General features: G+C 51.8%; 9 protein-coding genes across 9 annotated transcripts; 5 read left to right on the top strand and 4 right to left on the bottom strand.

Annotated features, from left to right (window-relative positions):
- Positions 1-123: 123 nt before the first annotated feature.
- On the bottom strand, positions 124-2,409 carry TrAtP1_009712 (uncharacterized protein; the record flags this gene model as incomplete). Its single annotated transcript, XM_014091544.2, has 5 exons — positions 1,583-2,409; positions 784-1,419; positions 575-692; positions 388-477; positions 124-255 (listed from the first exon to the last, which is right to left on the bottom strand). The coding sequence occupies exons 1-5, from the start codon at positions 2,311-2,313 to the stop codon at positions 124-126; spliced, it is 1,707 nt and encodes a 568-aa protein (XP_013947019.2). The 5' UTR covers positions 2,314-2,409.
- A 153-nt stretch (positions 2,410-2,562) lies between these two features.
- On the bottom strand, positions 2,563-5,760 carry TrAtP1_009711 (uncharacterized protein). Its single transcript, XM_066114395.1, has 6 exons — positions 4,900-5,760; positions 4,424-4,750; positions 4,058-4,365; positions 3,865-3,970; positions 3,570-3,795; positions 2,563-3,520 (listed from the first exon to the last, which is right to left on the bottom strand). Exons 1-6 carry the CDS (start codon positions 5,063-5,065, stop codon positions 3,085-3,087), a joined length of 1,569 nt encoding a protein of 522 aa, XP_065970491.1. The 5' UTR covers positions 5,066-5,760; the 3' UTR covers positions 2,563-3,084.
- Positions 5,361-5,648, top strand: TrAtP1_009710 (uncharacterized protein; the record flags this gene model as incomplete). Its single annotated transcript, XM_066114394.1, has 1 exon — positions 5,361-5,648. One exon carries the CDS (start codon positions 5,361-5,363, stop codon positions 5,646-5,648), a length of 288 nt encoding a protein of 95 aa, XP_065970490.1.
- A 120-nt stretch (positions 5,761-5,880) lies between the features above and the next one.
- On the top strand, positions 5,881-6,392 carry TrAtP1_009709 (uncharacterized protein; the record flags this gene model as incomplete). The annotated part of the gene is made up of 3 exons (XM_014091223.2): positions 5,881-6,043; positions 6,120-6,167; positions 6,235-6,392. 3 exons carry the CDS (start codon positions 5,881-5,883, stop codon positions 6,390-6,392), a joined length of 369 nt encoding a protein of 122 aa, XP_013946698.1.
- Positions 6,393-6,831: 439 nt separating this feature from the next.
- On the top strand, positions 6,832-9,703 carry TrAtP1_009708 (uncharacterized protein; the record flags this gene model as incomplete). The annotated part of the gene is made up of 6 exons (XM_066114393.1): positions 6,832-7,046; positions 7,100-7,144; positions 7,195-7,486; positions 7,548-8,563; positions 8,615-9,075; positions 9,135-9,703. The coding sequence occupies 6 exons, from the start codon at positions 6,832-6,834 to the stop codon at positions 9,701-9,703; spliced, it is 2,598 nt and encodes an 865-aa protein (XP_065970489.1).
- A 36-nt stretch (positions 9,704-9,739) lies between these two features.
- Positions 9,740-13,197, bottom strand: TrAtP1_009707 (uncharacterized protein). The gene is made up of 2 exons (XM_014091225.2): positions 10,481-13,197; positions 9,740-10,418 (listed from the first exon to the last, which is right to left on the bottom strand). Exons 1-2 carry the CDS (start codon positions 13,110-13,112, stop codon positions 9,910-9,912), a joined length of 3,141 nt encoding a protein of 1,046 aa, XP_013946700.1. The 5' UTR covers positions 13,113-13,197; the 3' UTR covers positions 9,740-9,909.
- Positions 13,198-13,441: 244 nt separating this feature from the next.
- Positions 13,442-15,670, top strand: TrAtP1_009706 (uncharacterized protein; the record flags this gene model as incomplete). Its single annotated transcript, XM_066114392.1, has 1 exon — positions 13,442-15,670. One exon carries the CDS (start codon positions 13,442-13,444, stop codon positions 15,668-15,670), a length of 2,229 nt encoding a protein of 742 aa, XP_065970488.1.
- A 107-nt stretch (positions 15,671-15,777) lies between these two features.
- TrAtP1_013363 (uncharacterized protein) lies at positions 15,778-17,238 on the bottom strand. The gene has a single exon (XM_014091227.2). It carries the CDS (start codon positions 17,153-17,155, stop codon positions 15,899-15,901), a length of 1,257 nt encoding a protein of 418 aa, XP_013946702.2. The 5' UTR covers positions 17,156-17,238; the 3' UTR covers positions 15,778-15,898.
- A 176-nt stretch (positions 17,239-17,414) lies between these two features.
- Positions 17,415-20,960, top strand: TrAtP1_009705 (uncharacterized protein). The gene is made up of 2 exons (XM_014091228.2): positions 17,415-18,837; positions 18,888-20,960. The coding sequence occupies exons 1-2, from the start codon at positions 17,898-17,900 to the stop codon at positions 20,180-20,182; spliced, it is 2,235 nt and encodes a 744-aa protein (XP_013946703.1). The 5' UTR covers positions 17,415-17,897; the 3' UTR covers positions 20,183-20,960.
- The last annotated feature ends 239 nt before the right edge of the window (positions 20,961-21,199 follow it).

Raw genomic sequence — 21,199 nt, 5'->3', positions numbered from 1 at the left:
TGTTGGTGGGAAAGAAGTTGAGAGGCGGATTTGGTGGTCGTCGCACATGGCTCATTCGTCCACCCCTCTATGTTGTCACTTTCTCTTAGATTCAGGTGCAAGGTCGTCGTAGCGGTTTGGTTACTATGGCTTGGCGGGGATGGTCTTGATCTGGAATATGGCTCCCGGCAGCTCGTTGACTTCGGCTTGAACGGTGGCGTTGATACCCAGAGCAGCTAATGCGCCGCGAATGATGCCGCAGGGGAACCATAGAAACTGGAAAAAAAAGTGTAAGCAAACGATTACCAAGACTGATGGTATGTGATTGTATGGTCTCTTAGTAGTAGAGAAGGGATGGTATGTGATTGTATGGTCTCTTAGTAGTAGAGAAGGGCTTCTTGGACGTACAGGCTGTGCTCGGATGACGGCTTGGCTGCCGGTTTCTGTGCTCATGCGCGAAAATGGTCGAAAGGCGTTGTCGGTGAGGACGTAGACTCCCTAGAGATTGTATAAGCCATTATGTTGTCGTAGTGCGATGTATGTCTGCAATAGTAGGGACAAGATTGTGTATATGTTTATGTAGCGTCGCACGTACTCGGTGATTGGTCTTGAGATTGTCAATGTTCTTGCCAAAGACGAGGGACCACAGGTCCTTGCAGAGAAACTTGATTACGTCGAGGGTGTCGTTGAAGCGGGGTCTGTCGCGAGAGAATCTGTGTTGCGCCAAGCGTAATTCGGGAGTTGTTTAGCTACCATTCCTTTTGGAGGTTGGATATACGCTGCCTTGCGAGAGATGCCATGTACCTTTCTACAAGACCCTGGCCGACGCGGTATCCCTGCGCCTCAAGCCTATAATGCACCGCATCGAGATGCTCCTCGTCGTCTATCCTCTTGGGCGTGTCCCCTGCTGCGCCGCCCACGACCGTGCCGGATGTGGCCTCTGACTTGGCCGTCGCTGCGCTGTGGGGGGGAGATTGCAGGGCGTCTGCTGTGGTGGAGGGCGAGGCAAAGTCGCGCTCGGCGGTGATGCGGTTGGCGAGCGGGACGAGTTCGATGAGGAGGAAGTCGAGCGTGGAGGAGGAGAGGAAGGTGGCGCTTGGGTCGGAGGAGTTGAAGGGGGGGAGGGGGGGAGAGGGACATTTTTGGTGGTTGTGGTTGATTTGATTGATGGGTGGTTGTTTGTTTGTTTGTTTGTTTGTTTGTTGGAGAGGAGGGGGAATAGAGGCGAGTAGAAAAGAGGCGAGACTGAGGTGGAAGAGGGTGGTGGTGATGGTTGAGAGGATGACTTTTGGTGGTGAGAGGTAAAGCCGTAGGTACGGGGGTACCTGTGCTCTAGCAGTCCGGGGTTTCGGTGAGGGGTGGTTCGAATTGGCGTCGAGCTCGGTCAGAGCAACAGCAATCTGGTAGTTAGGAGCCAAGTTTATTCTCCAGCCGGTGTTACTTTAGTTGAACCTTTGAATATATATATTTATTTGTATTTACAGTGGTTTGTAAATAGATAAATTGTATTATGTTCTTTTGTAGCGAAAAAGCTCATCTGTTCTACGCATAGTATAAGACTAGCCCATCTTATACACCAACTTCAGCTCACATCAAAATCTACTCCATCTCATCAAGCGCACCCAATCCCCTTAAAAACACCACCGAAAACTTATTCCCATCCGCCAGCCTCGCAAACTCCTCCTTCCCCTCCCCCCGTCCATCATACCCAAAACTCCGCCCAAACTCCTGCACAAAGTTGTCAAACGTCACCGCCGGCTTCTCCCTGCACACGGTGCACATTGTTTCCATGACCGTCTCCGTGAAGCCCGGCCGCGGGAACCGCCTGGCCACGACGAGATAGTCGCGCTTGCTGAGCATCTCGCCGGGCAAGTTGGGGCCAAACATGTCGGCCATGACGGCGAACGAGGTCAAGACCACTTCGGGCTCCTTGTGGTGCGCTATGGATGCTGTTGTGTGCAGCGCAATGGCGTCCCATACGAGCTGCAGATGCGGCGTCCAGGCGTCGCCGCCACGGTCTTTGAGAAACTGCCGAGTTATGTTGGCGCCGTCAATCTCAAATCGCTTGTCGTCGGATATCAATGCCTTGTCAGTGGACAAACCAAAGTCGTGCAGCAGGACTGCCAGGAAGACCACGTCCCAATTGAACTTGAGACCGTCGAATTTCTTGTGCCGTGAAAGCAGGACGGCCCAGTACATGGAACGCACGCAGTGGTCGACGACGGACTTGTCCATCTTCTGTGCGTAGTAGTCGTAGGCTTCGAGAAGCACTGGGTTGGCTTTGATGGTGATGCCGAGCTCGGGAATGTCTGGGAATGGGTTGCTGGTGGACATGACTTTGGACTGATAAAAGCGACTTTTCTATTGCTTGCAAGTAGATAGTATTCTATAGAACGGCGTTGAAAAATCATGAGGATTATTAAATTATTTTATATTCAGAATCGCCGTGTTATATACAAGGCTACAATTGTTATACAGAGGTTGCGATTTTACTAATATTGTACAGCGCGTGAATAAGCAGCGACAGACAATAGCATAGCCTGACCAGCGTTCTTGATTCCAAACCACCAACTGCCAAATGCAGCAACTACCAGATGTAGCATAAGACAAAGCTCTGCTTAACATCCTACCCCAAGTAAATCCACATCAACTAGTGTTTCCTTGGATTAGTGCCAAGCAGCAACAGCTCCAACATCACAATAAAAAAGACACAGCTCAATGGGTTAATCAAATATCCAGTTTCTCATAATGGCCAGCTACCAGCTACCAGGCCCTTGTGGCCGATACAATTATAACCCCTCCGTCGCTGGTAATCTGCCTCTTCCCTCGCTCATGAATAGATAGCAGAAAGAACTACCATTGTACCAAACCTTAAAGGGGAATTGTCCTTTTTCCTGCCCTCATCACCCTGAACGCCTTTGCTGATTTAGAAATAAAAACTCTTCGGGCCTCGTTCATGCTTTCCCCCTGCCTTGCCTTGCCCCATCTCTCCTCTCTTATAAAAGCAATATATAATAGTTTACTCTATAGAAAAATGTTATTTCCCCCCTCACCACACTCAATTAGACCACGGCATCTGCCAACTCATATCTCGTAGGGTCCCTGCTAGGGCTGGTGATTGACGGGAGACTCGCTCAGCCACGGCGGGGTTGTGCCGCGATGATACGTATAAGTGTGCTGGCGCTTGCTCGGCCGCTGAATGGGCTCTTCATCGTCCGACGACAGCGTTAGGTCAATAACTGCTGGTGCTGGTCGTTTGGCGCTGTGTGAGCCTCGCGGCGCTGTGGAGGAGTGGTCTCTGCCACCAGAACTCGGCGTGTCCGTACAGTGGCTCAGCTTCTTAGGCGTTTCCAACCGACGCCCGCCAATGATGATTTCAGACACCTCCAAGTCGTCGTCTTCATCGTCCTCGACAGGTGCTCCTCGCGGTCTGGATGGCGATGAGTCCTCCTTGGGTGGTTTGCTAGACCACTTGCCGTTTGGCTCAATCGTGACTGTTTCCAGGTTCTTTGAAGTCTTTTCTAGAATGACCTTGACGTAACTGGTGTATGTTAGTGCATGCGTCACGGAGTGTAAACGGGGATACGCACCCATCAACGGCCAGTTGATCAAAGGGCGCAGACTTGTTACATATAGGACACAACCATTGCGGTCCTTGCTCCTGAAGCTGTAAATAAGATGTTGCGTCGAAACATTGCAGATGTGTGCAGCTCAGACTCCGACAAGGGACTTCCAATCTCATGTATGACAGGGGGCATTTCAGTGACAAAACCTGAGATGTCGCTACGACGTCAGGATCTTGTGCTATTTTATTCACTGCCGATTGATGCATTAGTGAGTGCTTATCAAGTTATGCCAAGACACTGTTATATGCTCCAAACTTACGCTCTGATATTACCGAATCCTCGGAAATCTTTCTACGGCTGGATATCGTTGCCACTAGTTCGGTTACTGATGTAGTCTTGCAAAGGTTGACAATAAGATAGAATTTCTGCGAGCAAAGGCGTTAGTAAAGCAATTATTAAAGTTATATACCCAAGTCAGGGCAACTCGTGTATCCTCTAGTAGAATAACTCACCTTGTTAGTCAGCGCATATGTAAACTCGATATTATTCATGTAATTTGACCGCAGGCGAAGCGCATTGGTGATGTCAACGGGTCTGGTGGAGCCAGGCTTATTCTTGAGGCCTCGCAGGTTGGCTTTGATCTCATCGCCATTAACCCGAAGCTCAGATTGATGTGGAAATGCCACATCCTGTAGACCGCTGTCGTCGTTGGCGCAAAACACCATGATCCTGTATGATTTATCGTCGCTGCATCGCTGGAGAATAGGATGGTCGCTTAGCCTCAGTGGTATGGTGACAGTGTTCCTATGCTGGGTCATGACTGATGAGAGTATAGGTCAGACTGGAGCCCACTACGATGGGGGAAAAAGGTTACTTGCCCTCACAGGTACGCAAGCCACTCACAGCGCTTTCGACGCTATAGAAAGGGCTCGGTTTGAACGAGAAGCTGTACATGGCGGAGCCATAAGGGGGGGAGATTCCGTTTGCCGAAACCTGCCCATACGGCCTGCTGGGATAACCAGTGGTGCCGTAAGGCGATCCTGACGGTGTAGAGAGATTCGGTATTGGCTGAGATGCTACGGAACCGTTGCTTCGGGCCGTTGCCGCCTTGGACGGGCTCGCTCTTTGTGCAAAAGCATTGACGATGCTCTGCCGGACTTGGTGGAACCGCGCAACGTCGTCGTTGGCGACCGTTTCGTTGATGACTACAGACGAAGCAAGGTCAGCATATGCTACGCGGATAGAGGCCATGGACGGGTTAAATGCAGTGGCAGCGCTATAGAGGCCGTGGTAACTACCGTGAAGCAATACGCGCACACTGTTCGCGATTCAGGGCGCTGCAGGATTGACTCACGGTGGACGATGCGTCGCTGGAGCTCAGCTTTGACGCCGGTGCTCTTAAGCCCATTTACCTGGCAGACGGAGGAGAGCTGGCGGTTGAACAGGGAGTTGCCCTGGACCTGTCGCAGCAGCGTGTTCACGTCGTGCCGCGAGATGGAGTTCATGTTTGGTGACGCCATGGCTGTGTGGTTGAGGCGAGAGCCAGGCCTCGAGGCATCAAAGGGGAGCGGTAAAGGCTGAAGAAAAGGTGAAGAAGCCGGGAGAGGAGTCGGACTGCTCGAGGAAAAGGCGAGATGGTGCAGACGTCTCTATCGGCAAGTGGTCGCTATCTGGTCGATATTCTCGTCAGCACGAGTGGTGGAATGGGCCGCGATTGATTCGCAGCTTTGCAAGAGAGTCGCAGAGGCAACTGCGAGACGCTTTGGCCGGCGAAAGGCGCAGGCTGTCGCTGGAGCCGCTCTCGTGATGCCGGCAATGGCCGCGAATCGCGAGGCTGGAGGGTTTATCGGCGAGAAATGGATGGAGATGGGCGCTTATCGGTCCAAGATGCCTTGGAACAGCGCGGTGACTTGGTCTCTGGCGATGGAAGATGATCAGTGCGTGATTCAGCGGCGCCCGTCGCATTCACTCTCCTCTCACCCTCGTCGTCGCCTGGCCATCACTCGGAGGACGTCGCTTTTGAATGGCAGTGATTGCTCGACGCCGTCGCCGATTTTTTGGGCAGCGGCCAGGCGGCAGCAGCTGGCAAAGGCCGCTGAGTAATGCGCCACAACTCGAGTCAAGCACTGAACTGTTACGCCACAAAGGGTCCATCCATCCTTATCTTATCTTTCCGCCGTTATCGTAACTTTTCTTTCCTGCAGTTACCAAATTCGTAGAAGAAAGCAAAGCAAACACCAAACAAACACTAAACAGATCGACAGCTTGACGGACGAGCCGACGGAAGCGCAAAGGGACAAGAGAAAAAAAGACAAACTCGGCAAACACCGCAGCAATGGCAAAGAGTTCTCGATCGAGCAGCAAAAAATTCAACAACCAGCGCAAAGCTGCGTCCATCTTTGGTCCAGCTGAGGCTGCGAGACAGGAGCGTCTCTCCGCCAAGCTGCTGGAGCTGGCTCGACAGGCCAAGCCCGAGCCCGCCGAGATGAAGATTGATGGTGAGTTTGGCTGGATGGGACTGAAAGTTGGGATGAACTTGGACTGCTGGTATTTGCTAACACTCGTTGCCTCCAGACGACGCCGATGCACAGGATAAGGAAGAGCAGGCCGCAGACGACAACTGTAAGATTCCAGTTCACCGATTGCACTTCTACTCTAATTACGGCTTATACTGACACCTTTGCTCTAGCCATGGATGTCGACGCAAAGAAGCCCACACGGGCCGCCATCTCTAAGAAGCGCATCACCAAGAAGAGGACAAAATCCAGCATCACATTCCCCAAGTACAGCGACAGAGTGGCCGCCAAGAAGAAGAGAGAGGCCGCCAACAAGGTGAAGAAGGCTTAATCAAATCATCTCATTTTTTACTGTTTCAATTTTTGGTTTCATCCTTGGGCTTTCATTCTTGCACATACGGAGCACTCATTATTTATACATACATATTGTCATATATATCAACTGCAGTCTCTCAATTGACGATACCCATGACAATCCAGAAAAAGAAAAAAAAGTCTAGGCGTGTGGCGTCCTGAACGTTCCTGTGGCGCAGCAGCCGAACTAGACGCTCCATTTTTCGCCTAGCCAATCACGCTCTCACTTCCACATGCACGTTTTATAACCTTCTTCCCACGCTTAATGAAAGGGAGACAATTCACTTGATACGCGCCTCTCTATATGGCTCTCTCCGTGTAAAATGTTGAAGTACTGAAAAAGCTCAAGGCGCCTCTCTAGCCTCTTTCTCCTCTTTCAATTGACCCAATTCTCTCATTTGTTCTTCCGTCAAGCCATGGTGGCCTCACGAAATGGGTCGCTGGCGGCCTCAATCCTGCTCGCCGCAGCCAATATCTTAATACCTTTGTCTATTCTCGTCTTCGCCACTGGTTTCTTCCCGTATAAGCCGTTTATTCCCGGGCTGGCAGAGTTTGAGGCCCTCGAATACGGACCTCCGCCCAAGGCTCCCTTTGATAGACTCGTATTCATGGTAGTTGATGCGCTGCGGAGGTAGAGTTGATTCACATGCCTGGACGCGCTCTTATACTGAGATGTGATGATAGCGATTTTGTATTTTCTGACGCCTCTGAATTTGGATACACGCAGAGGTTAGTTGACATGTTGCCAGATCTATCCTCATATTCTCACAACTTCACAGTCTCATCCGCGATGGGAGTGCCATTCCCTTTACTGCCAATGCTCGGTCTCCCACCGTGACGATGCCCAGAATCAAGGCCATAACGACAGGGTCTATTCCTTCATTCGTGGACTTGATTCTCAACATCAACGAGGCAGACACCTCGTCCACGCTGGCTGCGCAGGATACGTGGCTCTCCCAACTCAAGGCAAAAGACACGGGCAAGCTGGTCATGTACGGTGACGATACGTGGCTTAAATTATTCCCCGATACGTTTGATCGTCATGATGGCACTTCAAGCTTCTTTGTTGCAGTAAGACTCGGTTCGAAAGTGCTTCATCCCGTGACTCCCTTTGACTTACATGTATCCGCAGGACTTTACAGAAGTCGACAATAATGTCACAAGGCATATCAATGATGAGCTTCATAAAGATGACTGGAACCTCATGGTACTTCACTATCTCGGCCTCGACCACATTGGCCATAAATCAGGACCTCGCAGCAGCCACATGCCAGCCAAGCAGCGTGAAATGGACGGCATCGTCCACCAACTGTTTGATGCGTTGGAAACGCAGCGCCACCTCCAATCAACTCTAATCGTCCTCTGCGGTGACCACGGCATGAACGACGCAGGAAATCACGGCGCCTCATCCCCAGGAGAAACATCACCCGCTTTAGTATTCATGTCACCAAAACTCAAGGAGATTTCGCCTAAATACTCTGCCCCCGCACAACCCAAGAACGAATTCGATTATTACTCCACGGTAGAGCAGTCTGATATCGCGCCCACGCTCGCTGCTCTCATGAGATTTCCCATTTCAAAAAACAACCTCGGGGCATTCATCCCGGAATTCTTGCCCTTTTGGCCGCGTTCCAGCGACAAGGTGCAGATCCTCATTCGCAACGCCAGACAAATCCTCAACATTGTCACCGCGGCGTTTGGGAGCGAACTCTTTGACGCCCAATCACCTGTCGACCCCTGTGCTTCCAAATCCGCAACAGACGTCAGCAAACTAGCTTGTGAATGGCGCAAAATCAACTCGGAAGCAGCTCACCAGGCCAATGCCAATGAGGTTGATAAAGAATGGCTCTCGGCTACGTCTGCCTGGATTCGTGAGGCTCAAGATCTCATGAGCAGCATGGCGTCAAACTACGACATGTCGAGGCTATCGCTTGGCCAGGGCCTTTCAGTTGCTGCCGTGGTTGCTAGTATAGCCAGCTTGGGAGTACAGGGCTTCAGGAAGGCGGGACATGTGCTTCCGCTCTTTTTACTCGCAGCGTCCTATGGCCCTATGATGTTTGCTAGTAGTTATGTTGAAGAGGAACACCATTTCTGGTACTGGGCATCCACCATCTGGCTGGCCTATCTCGGCGCCAAACAAGTCCAACGGTAAGACTACAACTCTCACCTTCTATTCTTCTTCACGACTAACAACTTCAGGTCCTCGCGCATCTTCTCAGCAGCAAGCCACATAACCGCCCTCGCCGCCCTCAGACTCATCCGAAGCTGGAACCAAACCGGCCAGAAATTCGCCGGCGAGCCAGACACCGTCAAGACCTTTCTCATTCCCAACCCCGAGCTGCTATGGGTCATCATCACTCTGACTTACGTCGTGGTCACTTTGCAAACTCTGCAGAGCTTGTCGTCGGCTGGCTTGCCCTTCATCTTGACGACTTTTGTAGTGCCGCTCTTGTTTTCGGCTACTCTTGCCTTTAAACTGGCCTTCACTGCGGAAGATGCCCCTGAGTTGGTTGTTGGGTTTGCACACAGGCTCCTCGATATCCTCCAGGGCCCATCCCTCATCTTCAGAGCGAGGATCATCTTTGGATTACTCGCAGCCTTGTTCAGCTTTGCCGTATACCGAGCAAAAACCGGAGGACCCCAAACAACTCAATCAGCCGGTATGTCCCCCCTCTCTTTATTGATATATACTCCCTTTCAACACAGCTAACTCAACCAGCTCATCTAACGCACCACCTCATCACCCTCCTCGCAATGACCCAATCCCGCGCCACAAACATCCCCCCTCTTCCTCCTCTCCACCCTCATCCTCCGCACCCTCCAATCCACCACCCTCTCCATCGCCCAAATCACAACCTCGTCCATCCTGCTCCAATACGCAACCTTCTTCGCCTCCGGCGGCTCCAACGCAATCTCCTCCGTCGACCTCTCCAGCGCATACAACGGCATCAGCGGCTTCAACGTCGTCGCCGTCGGCGTCCTCACCCTCGTGAGCAACTGGGCAGGGCCCATATTCTGGACGTCGGCTACGAATTTGTTGTTGCTGAGGGAGTATCGCCTGCGTGGCCGGGCGGATGCATTTCGCTATCATCTCATCTTGTTGACGGCCTTTGCGGCGATGAGCGTGGCGTTTGTCATTGCGGCGTGCACGGCGCTGCGAACGCACTTGTTCATCTGGACCGTGTTTTCGCCAAAGTACTTGTACTGCATGGCGTGGAGCTTGGGGCAGCATTTGTTGATCAATGTGGCTTTTGGCGGCTTGTTATTCTGGATAGGTACTTGAGCTGACCAAGGTGATTCGTCCTTAAACATAATATGTATTTATGCTTGAATTTAAATCGTGTAATAAACAAAAGATGTAATTGCATCATTGACATCGTAAAGAAGCATAGCTATATTCCCAAAGCACCACATATGTACCTCTCCAAAACAAGCACCTTTCCCAAGCCAATTTGTTTTCGTGAGACGTTATCCATTTATCCCTTGCCACTCCTTTAATACACATCTTCCATCTTGGTGTCCTCATCAGACAGTTCTACTAGCGAATTGTCGTCTCTGTGCTCTGGTATCACCGTCCCTTCATCATCACTGCTCTCCTCCTTTTTGATCTTGGGTGTGCCTCTTGTTCTCGAGGACTTTACTACTGGCTCTTCTGCCTCCTCAGGCTCTTCCGCTTCCTCTGCCTCCTCTGCTTCAGGCTCTGGTTCCTCTGGCTCTTCAGCTTCAGCCTCTTCAGCCTCTTCCGGCGTGCTGCGTTCTGCAGTTTCAGATGTGCTACGGCCGTCACGGTTCAGCGCTGGCCGCTGTTCTTCAAGGCTGTTGACAATCTTGCCCAGGCTGACGTGAATCTTGTACAGCGCATTGCGGCCGGTAGTATCAGTCACAAGGCCCTCCTCGACAGCCTCACTGACAATGCCGTAAGATTCTCGGAGCTTTTCTTCTGAAGAGGTGGGTGACACATAGAGTTTTCCGAGAAGGCCGGCAACCAGCTTCTTTTCAGCTTCTGTTTGCAGTTGTTAGCTTCAATTCTTTTGATCCAAGCCAAAGCATGGCTGGTAAACTTACTGCTGATGCTTCCACGGAGCCTTTCCAAAATGTCACAGGCAAAATCAAGGTGGACATCGCCCGGTACATTCCTCTTCTCTCCCTCCTGAACAAGCTCAGTGCTGTAGCACTTTCGCGGGTCTGTCCAATCCACCAAACAAGCGCCAATGGTTGTCATACTAACCATGTCCTCCTCAACATCCACATCATCATCTTCCAGACCCTCGCGCAAGTTGAGTAGAGAGTGCAGCGCCAGCAAAGAGACTTTTCTCATAAGGTCTTGGTTTTCCGTTCGCGAGAAGCAGAATACTGGCAAAAAGTAGTTGAGAGCTTGCCTGACTGTCTGGTTGGCAGATGATGCAGGATCAAAGTATGCAACCACCAGAGACTTGAGCAGCTCCTCGCAAGCTTCTTCATCAGACACGACCCGGCCGAGGAGAAGCTTCGATGCGGCAATGGTAGCCGCGGCTTGCACTTCGGATGACCTGCCGCCACCTTTGACTGCCTTGACATAGACTTTGAGTACGGCTGGAGTTGTTGAGAGCAGCTGAGCTCCATGGACGTTGAGAATATCTGTCAAGATGTGCAACGCCGTAATCTGCAGAGCAGTATGTCCCTTTGTAAAGAAGTGAATGAAAAGACCAAGATTTTCCTCGGCCAAAGAACGGTCCAGAAGAGCGCATAGGCCGAGACAAACAAGTCCTCTTTCACGCACAGGTGCTTCGTGGCTCCTAACCGCTGGAACCACCAGATTGTTCAACATGGACACCAGGTCTGCGTTATCTTTGAGGTTTCCAGCGACATGTGTAAGCATGCATTGGACAATGTGCAGACACTTCATGTTGACAATCATTTCCTTGACTGCCTTTTCCTGGGCCTCCTCCTCACTCATCTCAGGCTGAGCCTTTTTCGAGTCTGAAGCTGGAGAGTTTTCTCGGCTCCTGATATCAGAATGAGCGGATACGAAGCTGTCATCGTCCTCTCCAGGGAGATCCACGATTGTGTCGTGAACGTCGGCAACGGCTTCGAGAACAACACTGCAGAATTCTCGTTCTCCGGCGGTATCTGGCGCGCAAATGTATCGAAGAACTTCCATGGCAAGCTTTGTAACTTCATCCGGTAGCTCTGGGATAGCCAGGGCTTGACGAAGCAGCGTAAACATCTTTCTGCGGCCGACTTCGTCAGAGTAATCGAGAGTCAGCGCGATATGAAGCATCTGCTCAACGATAAACTCTTGCTCGACGGTATCTTCTTCTTCGTCCTCCTCGGCGTCAAGCTGTGCAATCCTCTTGACGGCATCCACCAGCACTTTCAAATAGCGCTCTAGGAAAAAGGCCAGTTTGGTGACTTCGGGAAGTTTCTCTTCTACCAGCGACTCGTAGCGGCCATTCTCCTCCTCGCGGCAAAAGTCGTTGAAACTCCGAACCATAAACACCGACTCGGCCGACAGCGTCTCCCAGAATTGGTCGTCCAGATTGATAGCCTCACGGTAATCCGGACGGCCCTCCCAGAAGCCCCTCATGGCCTCGAGGGCCACTCCATTCTCCACTCCAGAGTTGATGACATCAATTCTCTCAAGAAGCTCTAATAAGCCTTCGAAATTCGGCGGTGCGTCCTCTTGCGCTGGTACACCGGCACAATCTGCGATCCACCGCTCTCGGAAAAGTCTGCCTGCAGCCTTTCGCACGTTGTCGTCTCTGTCACGGAGGCCCCATCGGAGGAGCTTCTCTCTCATAGATAGTGAGAGATGGCGGAAATCTCCTAGCGCGGGTAAAAGGCGAGAGTATACTGCTCTTCGAGTGGGGGCATCCTGGTCTCTTGCGCGCTCGAGGAGGAACGGGAGAGTTGCGGGCAAGATCGGGAGGTTGACGAGAAGTGTGCGTCTCACGTCGGCGCTCGAGTCGTTTTGCAAGACGTCCAGCAGCTTGTCCAAGAGGCTAGGCTGACGGCTCTCGCTGTCGTCCGAATCGGGCTCCTCTTCAGGCTGGTTGGCGGCAAGTCGGCCAAGACCCAGCACCGCTTGAACGCGCACCATGGGCTCTTTATCTCGGATTCTCTTGAGCAGGTTGTGGCGAAGGATCTGGAACAAGTCGTCGTCGATTGCATCGAGAGAGTTGATGATGTGTGAAACAAGCTGCGTTGATCGAAACCGCACGTATTTGTCCTTGGCCTGCATCATGGAGAGCGCAGTCTGCAGGACTTGCGACGAGAGCCGCGTGCTCGGGGTCTCGGGCATCATGCTCGCGTCGGCATCGGCTTCGTCCAGCAGCTGATTGTCTTTATCTGAGGCGTGTCGCAGGAACAGTCCGATGAATCGAATCAACTTCTCGCCAACGCTCTCCGCCTTCTTCACCGGCATGACTCGCAGCACACACCGAACGAACTCGTGGTTGAAGGCCTTTTCGTCAAACTCATCGGCCGCGGGCTTTTTCGGGTTTATGGGCTCGTAGCAGCAGGCTTCCTGGACTTTGCGCAGGTTGACAGCCAGCTTCCGGTGCGTGGCGGTCGTTCTCTGGGCATCGCGAAAGATGGCGCAAATCTGCGTTCGGAGGGCATTGTCTGGCGTGTCGACATATTCCAGGGAGGGAGTGGCTCTGTTAGAACCGGGATCCTCCCTGGCTTTTCTGGTTCGCGCCCCTGATCTCGTAGGCATTTTTGATAATTCCGTACCCCAGAGGCCTTGCGCTTGAATCGCAAAGATGACGCTCTGAGTTGTGCAAAAAGCGAGTTTGGTGGTGTTGTTTGGCCAGCGCGTCGCCAAAAGACCCAATCAACAATTCTCCCATTTTGGCATAACGCTGCCTTGGTACCCCGCCATCCCTATTTGGCGTAGCGCAGACATTTTTATTATGCCGATAAGATAAGGCAGTCTGATAGCTGCAGGTCCAGATTTTTTTTTCTTAGCACCAGGTACAGATACTTGGACTTGAGTCTGCTGTATCACGACCAGAGTTTTGCTGCAATTGCTTCACCGCTGCAGCCATGGCGCCCCCGAATGACCGCAAGCGCCGGATCCAGGATACCGAGAATTCTGCTGCCACCAAATCGCATGATCCAGACGGCGGAATTGCGCGAACGGCGAAGAAGCCCAAAGTCGACGATGGACGGTCCATCTTTGTTCGATCACTGCCCCCTGGCGTAACGAACGAGAGTCTTACCGATTTTTTCTCGGAATACTTTGCCGTCAAGCACGCTACAGTTGTTGTGGACCAAGAGACGAAGGAATCAAGAGGATTCGGATTCGTATCGTTTGCTGATGCCGACGATGCGAGAGATGCCAAAGCGGCGTTGGACAAGAAGGAGTGGGATGGCAGACGCATTCGAATCGAAGTTGCGGAGCCTAGACAGCGTAATGCTGATGAAGCAGACAAGAGGCCCGGAAAAGGCAGAGAGGCGTTCCAGAGGCCGTCTACCAAGCTGATTATTCGAAATCTTCCCTGGAGCATCAAAACCTCAGAACAACTATCAAAACTATTCTTGAGCTACGGCAAGGTCATATACTCTGATCTTCCACAGAACAAGGGAAAGTTGAAGGGATTCGGTTTCGTCACCATTCGTGGACGTCCAAACGCAGAAAAGGCCCTGGAGGCCGTGAATGGCAAGATTGTTGATGGCCGACCATTGGCTGTGGACTGGGCTGTTGATAAAGCGACCTGGGACAAGCAGCAGGGTGCGGAAAGCGGCGAGAAGGACTCACAAGATGATGATGATGAAGCTGAGGCTGAAGACGAGAAGAAGGACAAGGATGTTGGAGATGACGGCGAAGTCAAGAACCGCGACGACCAACTAGCCTCGGATCTTGCAAACTTTATGAAGAACCACATGACGAATATGGAGGATGAGGACGAAAAAGACGATGATGAGGATGACGAAGATGATGAGGACGATGACGAGGACATGAAGCTGGTGGATGAAATGGACGAAGAAAAGGAAACCCAGAAACCAAAGCGAGAGTTGATGACGGATAACTCTTCAACGGTTTTTGTTCGGAATCTACCGTTTACGGCTACGGATGAGCAGCTCAAATCTTTCTTTGGCCACTTTGGCACTGTTCGATATGCCAGAGTTGTCATGGACAAGGCTACGGACAGACCGGCCGGCACTGGCTTTGTCTGCTTTGTCGACAATGAGGATGCGAAATCCTGCATAATCAATGCTCCTCGCCGCGCACCACCGACTGCAGGAGGGGTCAAGCATTCCATCCTGCAAGACGAGAACGCCGATCCCAGCGGAAAATACACAATGGACGGCCGAGTCTTGCAAGTGGCTCAAGCCGTTAACAAGAACGAGGCTGCCAACTTGGCGGAGAATTCGCTCGCACAGAGGAGGCAAAAAGATAAGCGCCATCTGTACCTCTTGTCCGAAGGTGCCATTGGAAACTCTCCGCTGCGAGGCCTGTTGACAGATGCAGAGGTTCGGATGCGGACGATGAGTGCCCAGCAGCGCAAGAAGCTCGTGGAGAAGAACCCCATGCTGCACATTAGCTTAACCCGACTTGCTCTTCGTAACATTCCCAACGACATGGGCGCCAAGGAACTCAAGGAGCTGGCTAGAAAGGCCGTTGTCGAATTTGCCAAGGACGTCAAGGAAGGGCGCCGACAGCCCCCCTCCAAGGAAGAGAACGCCAGAGACGGCAAGGATGCAAAGGACAAGGAAAAGGACAGGAAACAAAAGCGCAAGGGTATCGTCAAGCAAGCAAAGATTGTGTTTGAGGACAACAAGGGCTCCAAGGTATCTGAGTCTAGCGGGGCTGGCAAGAGCCGTGGCTACGGATTCATCGAGTACACGTCTCATCGCCACGCCTTGATGGGTCTGAGATATCTGAACGGCCACCAGCTCGACGGCAACAATGGCAGGAAGCAGCGCTTGATTGTCGAGTTTGCCATTGAGAACGCGCAGGTGGTTAAGCGACGACAGGAGGCTGAAAAGACAGCTCGAAAGCCGAAGAAGGATGATGCGGATGCATCTGACGAAGAGGACGACGAAGAAGAAGAGGTCCCCGAGCAGAAGCAGAAGAAGCAAAAGGGCAAGAAGCCCAAGGGAAACTTGAACAAGGGACCTCAAGTGGGAACCAAGGCGAAGCCTCCCAAGGAAGGAGACGTGGATGAGAAGAAGAAGCCGGCTGATGCAAAGGAGGCGATCCAGCAGAAGCTGATTGCGCGGAAGAGACAGGTGCGCAAGAAGAAGGCTGTGGCGAGAGGAAAAGCGTAATTTGAGTGTACATTTATAATATCGAATACCATCTGTACATGAATTTTTCAAGAGCTATATAGATAGTAGGGAAGCTTTTTTCTTGTTTGATTAGGAGTATAGAGGGTATAAAAGTATTACTAAGTTGGCTGAGCTATATGCTTTTGATTAATGGTGAATTATATACAAGATGTGAGCTGAGAGACTCTCGAAAACCAATCTTTGTGGTAGGAAAAAAACTCGAGATGCTTATTTCCAGAACCATCCTGACTTCTTATCCTGCACCTGCTGATCGTCTGCGTCTGCATCCGCTCTCTCGATGACATTTGCATCGCCATTTTCCAACGCTCTGGCATTCTGGGTCTTTTCGGCAGGACGCATCGTAAAGTGTGTTTCAGTGCCAATTTCATTACCATTCCTATCATACGTCTTTTTCGTAATCGTCGTCGTCAAGTAGCCAAAGCTGTTGATCTTTTCATCTTTCGTGACAACCTCCCTATTCCCGTTATCGTATACTTTTTCCTCGGTGGAGCTGGGTGGCTGTGAGGCCGAGTACTCAGAAGAGACGGGCTTATGATCCGTGATGCTCTTGACAAAGGTGTCCCACGTCTTGTGGCCTTCTGCAAAGGTCGAGCTCAGAGAGGAAAAGAGATCGTCAAAGTGGTCAGGGAAGCGTTTCTGGTGCTGGCTGCTATGCTCTTCATCGTGTGAGCCATTTCGGCCGTAGAAACTATCCTCTAGCCGTTTGAATGTCTGGTGCACATCGTCAAAGAAGCTGTGGGTCTTGGGCTGGCCGTTGTCTTCTTCGGCGGAGGTGGCGCCCTTCCATACTTCAGCTGCCTTGCGGTCCAGCTCTTCATGCAGCTTTGACCAATCGTTCCAATTTGGTTCTGTGAATGCAGGCTCAACATGGTCCTCTAGCAGACCAAAATTGCGTGGCCTGTAAAGCTCATCTTGAGTGGGGCGTCGGAGCAAGCCTTGAGATTCCAGCCTTCGCAGCCAGAACCAGGTGGGCTCGCCGTGTGAAAACATTTGTCTCAGCAGCTGTCTCTGGTTATACCTGGATTTGATATCAGGCAGCGGTCGTCCCTGCGAGACGGTGAGCAGATCCTCAAAGGCATCTTCAAAGGTGAAGACGGTAGAGTCGCATTGCGCCGGCAGGTCATTTGGGACGGGCTGCTGGAGGTGGCGCAGATTGGCTGGTGAATAAGACCACGACGCAACCGAGACGGTGTCGAGAGCTGCTGATGAAGCGTTCGACCCGGTGTTGGCCATTGTGACTGTAGCTGCGGGCTGGCTGGAGCTGTTAGAAGTCGCTGTATCTGCTGATTTGACGGTTGGTGACAGCTCAGATCCGGGCTGTTGGCGGATATCTGGCGATGGTGGCTGGTGGAGGGGCTGCGGGCGGGCAAACACTGCGTGAAAGCCGGAGGCGACCGCTGAATCCACGTGCTGCTTGAAGCGAACAAAGGCGGTGGTTAGCGAGGAGTCGCCGTCGCGGGGCATGCCGAGGGCATTGTCTGGATGACGGCGATGGCGATGGACAAGTTGAGTGATTGTGGCGTGCGCAGCAACTGGTGATGAGGTCGAGGCTGGAGTTGCACAAGAGACGTCACAATCCCATGACTTGGAGCCATATGGCAGCTGAAGCCCTTTCCCGTCCGAGACAAGTGCGGTGCAACGGTAGCGCTCAACTGGCTGCATATGTGCATGTGCGCCCATGTACGCTCTCAAAGGCGCCTGTGGCGGTGCAGCCTGCCGCTGAGCCCACTATAACACCAAAAAGAAGCGCTGGAGAAGTGCTGAAGAAGCTGATGGGCAGCCGTCCAGTGATGACATAGCGCATGTGGGGCCAATACGTACCCCGAATCCCCGTCATCTGGGCCAGGCCATGCAGCCAAAGAAACTCGGCTCAAGCTACGATTTGCGTCAAAGGCATCGCGGGACTCTCTACACTGCCCTCTTTCTTGTCTACACTATCATGAACCCCCTTCTCGGCCTCATTCCCCGTGCCTGCCTCTCGCCCCGATGATACCTGGTCAGGCAATTTGCCGCGGCTGCCAGCGACTTGCACTTTCGCGCTTCGTTTCTCCACCAATCTCCGATCCTACCGTCATTTGCAGTATTTCGTCTTCCCCTTCCCCTTAGCTGCCTGGCTTTGTCACCAGGCGCTATTTTTTCTTTTTTTCTTTCTTCTTCTTTTTTCTTGTCTTTCGTTGCTTCTTTTTGGTTCTCTTTGGCGGCGACGATGAGCTTGACTTTCTCCGAATCGACTCTCCCGACTTGGACGAGCGCTTTGGCAGCACCCACGGCGACTGGCGGTAGCGGCGATGGATCGGGCGACGACGACGGAGATGCGCTGCAGCGGTGGTCGTCCTTGATCGGCATCATCACGGCGATAGTGGGAAACGTGCTGATTGCTCTCGCCCTCAACGTGCAGCGATATGCGCACACGCGGCTGCACAAGGAGCGCAAGAGGAGAAAACAGGGGGCTCGGGCAGCGCTGAAGCGGGCGCAGAGCAGCAACAGCAGTGGGAGCACGCAGGTGGGCGTCTACGGCACCATCATCGGCGACGGTGCGGGCGATGGGGAGAGGGATAGGAATAACAGCAACGGCTACCGGAATGGCGATGGCAACGGCTTCTCAATACCGAATTACGACGAGCCCTCCGAGGACGAGCACGAATACCTCGAGGACGAACCGCTGATGGGGTCCTTTCAGTCGACCGCAACCACGGCTAGCACCGATACCGACGCTGAATCCAAAAAGTCGTCCTCAAACTACCTCAAATCGCCGTACTGGTGGCTCGGCCAGATCTTGATAACGTTGGGAGAAGCAGGCAATTTCCTGGCGTACGGCTTTGCGCCCGCCTCCATCGTCTCGCCGCTGGGCGTCGTGGCGCTGGTATCCAACTGCATTATTGCGCCCGCCATGTTTCACGAAAAGTTTAGGCTTCGCGACTTTTGGGGCGTCGTGATTGCTGTGTCGGGCGTTGTTACTGTTGTCTTGAGTGCGAACCAGGAGGAGACGAAGCTGAATCCTCACGACGTGTGGGGAGCTATCACGACGATGGAGTTTGAGATTTACCTTGGCGTTACGACGTTTCTCATCATTGTTCTCATGTGGGCTAGCGCTAAATATGGCAAACGGACCATTCTCATCGATCTTGGTCTGGTCGGTCTTTTCGGTGGGTTATCCTGTTCTTCTTATTGCTGTCTTGAGACTGACCTTGTCCAGGAGGATATACGGCTTTAGCCACCAAGGGCGTGTCGTCAATGCTCTCTACAAGCTTCGTTGCGGCCTTTACAACCCCCGTCACATATGCACTCATATTCGTCCTCTTATCGACTGCTGTTATGCAGATTCGCTATGTCAACAAAGCGCTGTCCCGCTTCGACTCGACCCAGGTCATTCCCATCCAGTTCGTCATGTTCACACTGTGTGTCATCATTGGCAGTGCTGTTCTATATCGCGACTTTGAAAAGACAAACATGAAGCAGGCTGCCAAGTTTGTCGGGGGCTGTCTTCTCACCTTCTTTGGCGTCTTTCTCATTACGTCTGGGAGAGAGCGCAGAGATGACGATGATGAAGAGGATACACTATCAGAAGCCGATGGAGTCGAGGAGACTATTGGCCTCACGCAGCACGACGGTAGCGCCTCGTCTTCTGCAATTCCTCAGCCACAACAGAACCGGCGCCGGCTTAGCATACCTGCAACACCGTCTCGCCGATCCAGCAGAATGTCGCGAGTGAGCTTTGCCGAGACGAGGAAGCCAGACTCGGCCCACAACGGCATGGAGTCTTCTGCGACCCATTACTTTGAGCCAACACACTCCCCGGCCCATCTCGAAGGCGACGAGGCTCATGTTCTTGTCAGTAACCCATGGCAAGGTCTATATGTGAGCCCAGATCCACCTCGAGGAACTAGGACTGTCTCGGCCGAGTCTGTCCTCACCAGATCTGCACTCGCCACTACGCCTATACAGCCACATCCCCTTTCGTCCTTCAAAGACGGTCAGGGGATTGCTTCTCATCCACATTCCGTTGAACGACCAGTTACGCCCCGAGCGCCACACAGTTCCAAATCTGGCCACCGAGCAAGGCCATTCATTTCACCTTCACCATTCTCCTCCACAGTCACAACAGCAGTCAAAGATGTGATACTCCGGGAAAACGACAGCCCAGAAGCGACCGCATCTTCTCTACGACGAATACGATCCAGCATACGAGCAAGTCTCTTCTTTAACAGCGACGACGAGGATGTCTTTATGCCGGAACGCATCGCGGAGCTACCGATTGTCCCGGTATCAGAGGGTAATCTACCAGAAGCCTTGGGTCATGATGAATCTGGGCCAAGTGCCGATACAAAAGTTTCAAGGGGGAGATCACGAAGTCTAAGCGATACAATAGGAGAGTTTTTCCGCCCCAAAAAGCAGAGGAAGCAGGATATAACAGCGGCACCCGACGAAGACAGCGGCACTTTATTAGAGGGCGACGATGAGCAGCAGCAGCAATCAAGTCGCAGTCCATAATGTTAATAGCAAGAAATGGCGAAAACAAATTTATTCATTATTTTTCTTGTTTGGTTTATGGGGGCGGCTACAGTCATTACATGTTAATTTTACGCATATTCCACTACTACTCAGCTCTTTGTTTGTGAAGATACAGCTTTCATTTGGTTTCTCTCTTTCCCTATTAAAAATGGATTCTTCTTTACTCGACATGATGATGATGCTGATGATTCATTGTTGGCGGCGTTTTCTCATTCTTTTTTTCTGTCTTGGCATTTGGGTGGAGGCAGAGTCTACATGGGATGGACGGGTACGAGGGGGGGTGGCTTGGACTTTTGAGCGGAATTATACAAGCTTGATTAATTTCACATTTCTTTGTTTTCGTTTCTTTCGTTTCATTATTGTGTTGTTTTGTAGTAATACGAAAATGTGTCGGTGTTTGGTTAGGCGAGATGAGCTGATGAGGTCGGACCCCCTACTCTTCTCCTTTTTTCCCTGTGTTTCTTATATTGGTTGTGGTAGAACAGGGAATTGTAAAGCACCTTGGGACATGTCACGATATGTGTTAAAGTTACATAGGTTGCTTGCCAAAAGTGTATCATAGCTCTACTTCTCGGATGCGTTTGCTGACTATGTGTATATAGGAGAGTGAGAATGTAGTATACGATTTGGACATGTTCTCAAGCTTGAGCGTTCGACCTGTCGTACTGTTGACTGTGGCCATGTCGTACTCTGACCATCCGCGAATAGAGTAGCCAGACATAGAAGCTAGAAATGAGGCACATCTATATTTTCCTTGACGGTGAAATTGTTGAGCCTACTTAGATCCAGCGAATCCACCTGAAACCTCTTGTAGACACGATCCAAAACCGAGAATACTAACTGTGCTGGACCGCTGAGTATTGTGTAGGACGGACGTATACGTGTATAAGCCGAGTCTATGTGCAAAAACAGTAACCAGTAGCATTTTAGCTTTGCGACTTGTCAAAAAACCCTAAGAATACTCTTTGTTGATCGACGCTTCCTTGCCACACAACA

The sequence above is a fragment of the Trichoderma atroviride genome, chromosome 5 (genome assembly GCF_020647795.1).
Source record: "Trichoderma atroviride chromosome 5, complete sequence".
Lineage (NCBI taxonomy): Eukaryota > Fungi > Ascomycota > Sordariomycetes > Hypocreales > Hypocreaceae > Trichoderma > Trichoderma atroviride.
The sequence above is the reverse complement of the archived record's forward strand: the minus strand, read 5'-3'. Positions and strand labels throughout refer to the sequence as shown.

Bases quoted from the DNA above. Each gene is read 5' to 3' on its own strand.
- TrAtP1_009711 (XM_066114395.1), bottom strand. From the start codon at position 5,065: ATGGCGTCACCAAACATGAACTCCATCTCGCGGCACGACGTGAACACG. The intron at 4,366-4,423 runs GCAAGTAACCTT...TACTCTCATCAG, and splicing joins TGGCTTGCGTACCTGTGAGG to TCATGACCCAGCATAGGAAC. The intron at 3,521-3,569 runs GTGCGTATCCCC...AACATACACCAG, and splicing joins GATCAACTGGCCGTTGATGG to TTACGTCAAGGTCATTCTAG.
- TrAtP1_009707 (XM_014091225.2), bottom strand. From the start codon at position 13,112: ATGCCTACGAGATCAGGGGCGCGAACCAGAAAAGCCAGGGAGGATCCC. The intron at 10,419-10,480 runs GTAAGTTTACCA...AACTGCAAACAG, and splicing joins GCTCCGTGGAAGCATCAGCA to AAGCTGAAAAGAAGCTGGTT.
- TrAtP1_013363 (XM_014091227.2), bottom strand. From the start codon at position 17,155: ATGCCCCGCGACGGCGACTCCTCGCTAACCACCGCCTTTGTTCGCTTC.
- TrAtP1_009705 (XM_014091228.2), top strand. From the start codon at position 17,898: ATGAGCTTGACTTTCTCCGAATCGACTCTCCCGACTTGGACGAGCGCT. The intron at 18,838-18,887 runs GTGGGTTATCCT...GACCTTGTCCAG, and splicing joins TGGTCTGGTCGGTCTTTTCG to GAGGATATACGGCTTTAGCC.